This window comes from Castanea sativa, chromosome 3 (genome assembly GCF_040712315.1).
Source record: "Castanea sativa cultivar Marrone di Chiusa Pesio chromosome 3, ASM4071231v1".
Taxonomy (NCBI): domain Eukaryota; kingdom Viridiplantae; phylum Streptophyta; class Magnoliopsida; order Fagales; family Fagaceae; genus Castanea; species Castanea sativa.
The window spans coordinates 14,220,902-14,230,781 of record NC_134015.1 but is presented as its reverse complement, the minus strand read 5'-3'; the positions used below and the strand labels follow the sequence as shown (position 1 = coordinate 14,230,781).

The 9,880-nt window shown below is 35.6% G+C and overlaps 1 protein-coding gene across 1 annotated transcript; it reads right to left on the bottom strand.

Moving 5' to 3' along the window:
• Positions 1-5,408: 5,408 nt before the first annotated feature.
• Positions 5,409-8,963, bottom strand: LOC142627706 (uncharacterized). Its single transcript, XM_075801569.1, has 2 exons — positions 6,233-8,963; positions 5,409-5,943 (listed from the first exon to the last, which is right to left on the bottom strand). Exons 1-2 carry the CDS (start codon positions 8,907-8,909, stop codon positions 5,525-5,527), a joined length of 3,096 nt encoding a protein of 1,031 aa, XP_075657684.1. The 5' UTR covers positions 8,910-8,963; the 3' UTR covers positions 5,409-5,524.
• Between the last annotated feature and the right edge of the window lie 917 nt (positions 8,964-9,880).

Genomic DNA, 9,880 nt, shown 5'->3' with positions numbered 1-9,880 from the left:
AACTAGAAACCCTTAGGCGGCTACGAAACTAAACAACATTAAAAACACCTAAAAAGAAGGAAATAAATAACCCAAACCTAAAATAACAAAAAATACATAAAAATACTAAAATTAAATATTTACAAAAATTAGAGAAATCGTGTCCTACATCAGACCCCTCTACTTGAAACAAACTCATCCTCAAGTTCATCTTTGAAATTTGAAATCTTCCACTTCAAATAAATAAATACTTCAAATGCTTTAATAACTTGATCCAGTTTTAAAACTTGAATCCTTTATAAAGTATAGCATAAAATTTCTTCTTATCTACCTTAAATTTATTTACAACATCAATCAACAAAGGGTTGATAATAAAATTAAAATTTTCTACTCCAAGAAAATTAACCTATTGTATAGTCATCTTCAAGAAATCAACTGAGACCTGAGGATTGTGAGTTGTGGATTCATCCTCATATTTGACCTCAATTGAATCTTCTACAATTTTCTCAATAATTACCATCTCTTCATTCTTGTCATTGTCCACAATCAACTCAACCTTTGTTTCTTTGACCTCTTCATCAAATTTTTGACAAGTGGTATTTTCAATCTTCAATTCAATTACTTGTTGCAAGTCTTGATCTTTTTTAACAACTTCAAATTTTTCTTTAGTAATAGGCTACTTCTTCTCAACCCTCAAACCCTTTCCTTTATTTGACATATGGACTTGGTTGTGATAATTTTGGTTTTAACCTTTCTTGTTTTGAACATATTCCTTTTTATATGAATATACATATTTATAATAAACGCTTGTATAATCTAGTATATCATAATAGTCATTAGGAAACCATAAATCAACTAATACTTTTTTCATTCTTTGCCAAGAGCAGATTGGATGCTTACCTTGCCGCTTTCTATTGATTTGAATCTCTTCCCACCATTCCTTTACTTCATCGTCCAATTTATTAGATGCAAGCCATACTTTTTTTTAATCACAAATCTTCCAAAAATTAAAATACTCTTCCAAATCAAGAAGCCAGTGGATAAAATCCATCTTACATATATCTTCATCAAAGAATGGAATTTTCTTGTAGTTAGGAATGCATCTTTGAATATATTGGTCATTTTTTTTGTGAGATAATTTCCTAGCAAGAAGAGTAGCAATCTTTTGCTTGATTTCACCTATAATTTGCTAACTCTTTTCACAAAATTGGTGATTCTCGTCATGAAAATTAAGGAACTTAGCCCTAGTGACGACTGTGCTGTCAACGTCGTTCCCGCCGTCGTTGTTGTGGTGGTCACTGTCTCGCTGAATAGCCATCAAACCAGGGTAAGTCAAGGCTCCGATATCATGGAAGCCTAGAGAAAGCACACACAATGCTATCTTTGTTGGGAAATTTAGACCTCGGTTGATAGAATTAACAAGTTTTAAACTCAAGTTGTTAATTAGATTTATTATGAATAAAACTTGTTAAAACAAACAAATATCAATATCATGTCAATATTATGCACAGCGGAAAAGTAAATAAGACAAGATATAATGACCCAAGAAAACCAATGAAACAAACTAGTTTCACAGTAAAAAACCTGGGGGGAAACCTTCCCAAAAAGCAATCCACTATAGTAAAGAGAAGTTTCAAATCTAGTACAAAACCTTTATCCCTAGACTCTACAATCCTCGTAGATGAACTTACAGTAGAAACCTTTTACCGCTTCAGAACCTCTGAACTCTTCAATATATAAACGCCACCCTTTGATGCACGGATCACAATTCGTGACTAACTCCTTTGTACGAATCCCAGTACGTGACTCACTCACCAACTTGAGAAGGATTGTTGGTTGCAAAGTTCTTCAGTTCATCACACGATGAAGATTAAGAAGTTGCTTGGTTACAAAACCCTACGATGTACAAACACAGTAGCTTCTTCACAAGAAATATGAATTAGGGCAAACTAGGTCTCCGGTTACAATTTGCTCTTGTACAATTGTGCTCTTGGCAATGTGTCCTAATGCGGCCCTTAAAATAATCCTTATATATGTTTAGGGTATCGAGAAAAGAAATCCCAAACATACAATCACGGATTGGATGAAAAATAGACTCGAAAATCTAAGTTTCTTAAATCTCGACAAATACCCTATCTGTCGAGCTGTTGTCAAGTCACGAGTTAGAACAGCTCTTCAAGTCTCGATAGATGCTAGCTATCGAGTTAGCTATCAAGCTTTAATGAACAACACTCTTCACACTTGAATCTTGGACAGATTTGCATCACTTCAATACTTGAACTTGAAACAGGGTTCCTTGAAGTATTAAACACATCCTAGATCTATCCAAATACAACTAAAGTACGTTTTGTCAAAGAATTAGCCAATTATATAAAATGTTGAAATATGTTATTAACATCAAATCACAAATGTCCTAACAATCTCCCCATTTGGTAATTCGTGAAAAAACCACAACAAACAAATGAATATATGAGAGGAGTCATAAATCACTCAACTCATACTTACTTGTTAAGTACAGTAAAATATATCCCAACACAAACTCTTGAAAAACTTAGCAAAAAGAGAGTTCATGACAAATAGACTTTGACAACCTGTATTTCTGAAACATTTAAACAAAACTCATTAAGGCATCTTTGTGTGAAATAGAAATAAAAGATTGCATACAATAATAAGAAACATGGGTATAAAGATAGAAAAGAAACAACACATGTTGAGGTAGGTAAAGAAGATATACATCATCATATATATATCAAAGATAAGCACAATGTATGTAAACATGGTCACAAGACCGGTGTACAAGAAGAAGAAGCTAAAAGAAGCTCCTACAACAACAAGGAAGTAAACACCCCCTTAACAAGATGAAACACAACTCCCCCTTACAAGGGCATGTATTTCTCCCCCTAACTTGTAGAATCTTAAGAAGAAATCACAAATTCTCCACAATTTCTCAATCTTTTTATCATGATTGACAAAGGGTATAAGAAGCTAGAAAGCTTCACCCGAGAAACATAAAGATGATCAAGTATGATCAAGGGGGCACAAAGAATTCATAAAAATGCATGAATGTAATGAAACAATATGCTATGGATGACAAGATCAAAGAAATATAAAAAACATGTGAAAAATAATACATGCAAGAGAATCTCGATCGATCGAGAGGTGTCGAGCAGCTATCGAGCCAACCTCAATAGATCGAGAAGGTGTCAAGGATATATCGAGCAGATAGAAACTTTCTTGATGGATCAAGAAGCTATCGAGAAGCTATCAAGATTGCGATAAGAAAAAGCTGAAGAGCTCAATAGATAGCCTAGCTGTCGAGTGGTGTCAAGGAGCTGTCGAGATTGCTTAAAAAACAGAGTTTCAAGAAGAGAAAAACACAGATATGAATGCAATCAAACATGCAACTCAACCAAATATCCAAACAACATTTTAACCTCTCAAAAACATCTCTCAATAAGAAAAATGTAAGCACATAGATCCCAAAACACACACACACACACACTAAACAAGTCTAACCAATTTTATATTTCAAAAACAAGTCAAAACAATTTAGTGAACATACATTAACACATGTAAACCTTGCGATGGCCAAATCACATTGTACCTACACATGTATCAAAAGTAGCAAAGAATATTGTGTGTTGGGAAATTTAGACCCTGGTTGATAGAATTAACAAGTTTTAAACTCAAGTTGTTAATTAGATTTATTATGAATAAAACTTGTTAAAACAAACAAACATCAATATCATGTCAATATTATGCACAACAAAAAAGTAAATAAGACAAGATATGATGACCTAGGAAAACCAATGAAACAAACTAGTTTCACAGTAAAAAACCTGGGGGGAAACCTTCCCAAAAAGCAATCCACTATAGTAAAGAGAAGTTTCAGATCTAGTACAAAACCTTTGTCCTTAAACTCTACAATCCATGTAGATGAATTTACAGTAGAAACCTTCTACTGTTTCAAAACCTTTGAACTCTTCAATATATTAACGCCACCCTTTGATGCACGGATCCCAGTACGTGACTAACTTCTTTGCACGAATCCTAGTACGTGACTCACTTACCAACTTGAGAAGGATTATTAGTTGCAAAGTTTTTCAGTTCATCACACGATGAAAATCAAGAAGATACTTGGTCACAAAACCCTACGGTGTACAAACACAACAGCTTCTTCACAAGAAAAATGAATTAGGGCAAACTAGGTCTCCGGTTACAATTTGCTTTTATGCAATTGTGCTCTTAGCAATGTGTCCTAATACAGCCCTTAAAATAATCCTTATATATGTTTAGGGTTGTGAGAAAATCTGAGTTTCATAAATCTCGACAAATACACTATCTGTCAAGCTGCTATCGAGCCACGGGCTAAAACAACTCTTCAAGTCTCGATAGATGCTAGCTGTTGAGCTAGATATTGAGCTTTAATGAACAACACTCTTCACACTTGAATCTTAGACAGACTTGCATGGCTTCAATACTTGGACTTGAAACAATGTTCCTTAAAGTATTAAAAACGTCCTAGATTTACCCAAATACAAGTAAAGTGTGTTTTGTCAAAGGATTAGCCAATTACATAAAATGTTGACATATGTTCCTAACATCAAATCACATATGTCCTAACACTCTTGATGGAACTAAAACTAAACTGTTAATTCTTGGTAGTAAACCTCGAATCCACGAGAGGTTTCCCTAAATCCACAAGGAGAAGAAAACTGGAATCCACCAGATAAATAATTTGGCAAAAGTCCGTGTTTATTGATAATAGTCTGAAAACTGAATTGTCTTTGAAAGTTACAATGCGTTTAAATAGTAAAAATAAAACCTAGGGCAATTAGAAACCCTAAGACGGCTACGAAGGCATATAAAACCCTAATTTGACTAAATAACATTTAAATCACCTAAAAAAAAGGAAATAAATAACCTAAACATAAAATAACAAAAATTACATAAAAAATACTAAAATTAAATATTTACAAAAATTAGAGAAATCGTGTCCTACATCAAACACACACGAAAGTATATAAACTAGTGTTTTAAACCAATTTATAAGACATTACATAACCAGAGTACCATTACAAAATGGCCTAACTCTTGTAGTAGTAGACTGGGTTTATAAACAAAGAACACTAGATACACAACCTTCTATGGCATAAAATGTAACACTTTGGGTTGTGCTAATGTGTAGCCACAATATGGGATAAATTCAATCAGATTGAATAAGGAATAGTGAAGATATTGATTGATTTCTTAACAAAAACCACTGAAATTTTTTTTCTAGAGCATGTGAAGGGGCAATGATAAAAGGCAAATGAATAAGAGATAGTTCAATATGAACCAAGGGGGATGTTGCATTCATTAAAGGTGTAGTCTAAGGTTTTATCTTATTTTAGCACATGTTAACATAAGAAAATTTCTGAACTGCCTCAATTTGGGGTTTGATAAAGAAAATGCAATTTGGCATATGATCCCATTAATTGGCCATCAAACTTAAATAGCTTGAGCAATAAACTTAAACTCCGCACAAAAGTGTTAAGGCAATGCTTCAAGATCCAATAAAACTCCTTTTAATCTCTTGCAACTTGGATAAGGCTTCTCTCATAGTAAAACGTTCTTTTGATGAATGAGCAGCACAAGATAATCCAACTCCCACCATTGCAGCCACACACTCCTCACTTCTTAAAGTAATGTTGTTGTTGTTGCTGCTGCTGCTGCTGCTGCTATCTCCACCAATAGAACAACTAGTACTGCTGCTTCGTGTTACAGATTCATAATCCTTGAAAAGCCTTGGATCAGCAATATCCAAGATTTTACTCTCGTGCACTTCAGAGATGAACTTGTTTAGGCTTAAACCTTCCTGGAACATCCTATCTGTGGGCTTCTTGGCAATGATCATCTCAAGCAGCAGTATTCCAAAGCTATAGACATCCCCACTGGTTGAAGCCTTTCCGCCCAAGCCATACTCTACAAATGAATTCAGGATATTAGGATCAAGAATTCGTAACCAGAAATTATTAAAAGCTTAAAGAACTATGCAGGAAACATAGTGTTAGATATTCCTATTTCTTCCATTCAAATATGTTCTTTGGGTTAAATGTAGCAAGAGAAGTAGAGTGGAAACATGTTTGGAACTTGAAATTAGTTGGGCTGGTACTATGACAAATTACCATTTGTCCTAAAAGCTTAATCCATTAGGAAATGGTGAATTTAATCATAAGTTCCATTCAAGTTTCATACGATAAGATTTACATACCTGGAGCAATGTAACCAATTGAGCCTTTTAGACCAATTGTGCTGCTTTCATTCTGTGATGAATTATGGGAGAGAAACCTTGCTAACCCAAAATCTCCAACATGAGCAGTCATATCTTCGTCCAAAAGCACATTTCCAGGTTTCAAATCACAATGGACTACTGGTGGATCACAGTCATGATGTAGGTAATCTAAGGCAGTAGCTACATCAATTGAAATATTCAGTCTCTGGGTTAATGTCAGAGTTGATCCACATTCAACATCCTCTGGATACAACCACTTATCCAAGTTACCGTTAGACATGAATTCCATAGCCAAAGCCTTGAATGCAGCTCCTGTGTGATCAATGCTAGAGCAAGAAGTGAACACCTTAACAAGGTTCCGATGGCGGATGTTTCTTAGAGCTTCACATTCTGCATCAAAACTCTTGGAAGCTTTACTTTGTGTCAAGTCTAGAACCTTCACTGCAACTGTGGTCTGGGTTCCATTCTCACCAGTACTGAAAACAGCTCTATAAACAGACCCAAACGCTCCCTTCCCTAACAAATTTTCTGTGGCAAAACCATTTGTACCAAGCTGGATTTCTGAGTAAGATAGCCTTGGGGGTAAACCCTTGACTACAGATGAAGAAGTTCCATTGTTTCTTATCTTGCTCTTCTTTTTGGTGATTAGTGCCCACACTAAACACAATGCACAGACAAGCACAATGATAGCAGAAATTGGAATAGTGACTTTGAGTACTAAATGAGAATTTGACTTCTTTTTTGTGACACAAGGATTGACTCTTAGCTTTTCGGCAGCATCATGGTCAATTGCACAGAGCCTGGAGTTTCCCTGGAGAGAATCCCATCTGATTTTTGCAAAGACACCATTTTTCGGTACTTCTCCTTCAAAGCTGTTGAAAGACAAATTTAACGTTTCCAAAACATGAAGGTTCTGCAACTCTTTGGGGATTAGGCCTGAGAGATTGTTGGAAGAAAGATCCAAGCTCTCCAGTGCCGCTAGATATTCCAACGACTTCGGTAATGAGCCAGTTATCTTATTTCTTGCAATGTTGAGCCTGCTCAAACTTGAGTATCTCTCAGTTATTGCAGGAATATATCCGGATAGCTGGTTTCCAGAAATGTCCATGATTTCAAGCTGTCTCAAATGGCCAAATTCGTCGGGCAGAGAACTGCTTAAAGTGTTATTCGCCAATATCAAAAATTTTAGCTGGGGAAGCTCAAAAATTTGCTTTGGAATGCTTCCATTGACCGCTGTCCCAGCTAGAAAAAGTGTCTCTAACAGCTGGCATGTAGCTATACTCATGGGAATTATACCAGATAACTGGTTATTTCCCATATAGAGCTCATATAGTTGTGTGAGATTGCTAAAGATGTCAGGAATTTCTCCGGAGAAGAGGTTTTCATGTACCTGAAGTATTTGTAGTTTCTGAAGCTTTCCAATGGACTTTGGTATTTGGCCTCTGAAAGAATTTTGTTGAATCGATAAGGCTACAAGGTTTTGGTACCTCTCAAGTCCTTGAGGGAAGCTACCGTTCAACAAATTATCATCAATACAAAATTGTTGGAGATTGAATGAGAGATTTGCAACCGAACTGGGAAGCTCACCAGCTAATTGGTTGGAATTGAGAAAGATGTACTCTAACTTGGTACATTTTGTAAGGGAATCAAATACTTGAAAATTCTGCTCTGTTGTAGAAGATAATTTGTTTGAGCCAAGAATTAATTTGGCAAGATTTTTCAAGTTACCAAGTAAAGGAATAGGCCCAGTGAAATTGTTTGAAGGGAGATCAAGGAATTCAATATGTGAAGCATTGGATAAAGAACTTGGTATTGGCCCTTCCAAACTATTGCGCCCCAGGTGGAGTTCCCTTATGTTGGGAAGGGTAAGGCCTATATTGGATGGCAGCTTTCCAACAAGCCTGTTTTCTGTGAGAGATAAGAACTCCAAGGAGGATATGTTGAAAATAGAAAAGGGTATCTCACCACTTAATTGATTCTCCGAGAGTTGTAGCATGACAAGATTATGGAGACGACCCAACTCATTTGGAATTTTGCCAGATATGTTGGTTCTTGCTATGCTGAGACTGGTCATAGTGGAGAGATTGCCAAAAGTAGAGGGAATTGCACCAGTAAGATTGTTCATGGATACATCAAGAATTTTCAATCTAGGAAGATGGCCTAGTTCAGTAGGAAGAGGACCAGTAATTTTGTTGTTCTCAAAACTCATTTGTTCAAGCATAAGACAATCAGATAGACTAATAGGAATGGTACCACTGATGTTGTTTGTCGCGAGAATTATACTCTGAAGGCTAGTAAGACGGCCTAGCTCAGAAGGAATTTGGCCAAAAAAAGAGTTGTTGTAAAGGTTTAGAGTCTTAAGGCAAGTGAGATTGGAGAGCCGAGGAGGAATATTGCCAAAGAGCCCAAGATTTGCAAGGCTTAGTGATTGGACTAGTGTTCCATTGCTGGTGCAGTTCACACCAAACCAAGTACAATGAGATGAATTTATGTTCCATCCAGAGAGAGCATTCTGAGGATCAATAACTAAGGATTTGAAAGCTAGAAGGGCTTCTCTGTCAGTGCTGGAGTCAATGCCTCCCACCATTTTCATGCCATAACTTGAAATGATTTGAAAGAGGGAAAGAAGAAGAATTAAGAAACGGAAATGCTTCATAATTTAGTGTAAGAGAGAATAGGAGGGTGCATATGAGCAATGTGTTCGCTTCTATTTATTGGCACAGATTGTAATAATTAATCTTTGTGCAAAAATGGTAGGCAATGTCTGTTCAACCATTGCTAAGCGCTGTCCCTTTATTTCTCTATCAAGCAGATGCATGTAGACATAACTTAGTTTTGGATTGTTTATATTTTTCTCCCACACAAAAATTGAATTTTCAAACTTCAGCAAAATATTTACTCTGTAAAGGGATTGTTAGGACTAGTCATAATACATTAGACAAAAAAGTTAGCATTGCATTTGAGTCAAGATGTCTGTTCAACCGTTGCTAAGCGCAGTCCCTTTATTTCTCTATCAAGCAGATGCATGTAGACATAACTTAGTTTTGGATTGTTTATATTTTTCTCCCACACAAAAATTGAATTTTCAAACTTCAGCAAAATATTTACTCTGTAAAGGGATTGTTAGGACTAGTCATAATACATTAGACAAAAAAGTTAGCATTGCATTTGAGTCAAGATGTCTGTTTAACCGTTGCTAAGCGCAGTCCCTTTATTTCTCTATCAAGCAGATGCATGTAGACATAACTTAGTTTTGGATTGTTTATATTTTTCTCCCACACAAAAATTGAATTTTCAAACTTCAGCAAAATATTTACTCTGTAAAGGGATTGTTAGGACTAGTCATAATACATTAGACAAAAAAGTTAGCATTGCATTTGAGTCAAGATGTCTGTTCAACCGTTGCTAAGCGCAGTCCCTTTATTTCTCTATCAAGCAGATGCATGTAGACATAACTTAGTTTTGGATTGTTTATATTTTTCTCCCACACAAAAATTGAATTTTCAAACTTCAGCAAAATATTTACTCTGTAAAGGGATTGTTAGGACTAGTCATAATACATTAGACAAAAAAGTTAGCATTGCATTTGAGTCAAGATGTCTGTTTAACCGTTGCTAAGCGCAGTCC

Bases quoted from the DNA above. Each gene is read 5' to 3' on its own strand.
- LOC142627706 (XM_075801569.1), bottom strand. From the start codon at position 8,909: ATGAAGCATTTCCGTTTCTTAATTCTTCTTCTTTCCCTCTTTCAAATC. The intron at 5,944-6,232 runs GTATGTAAATCT...ATTCATTTGTAG, and splicing joins AATTGGTTACATTGCTCCAG to AGTATGGCTTGGGCGGAAAG.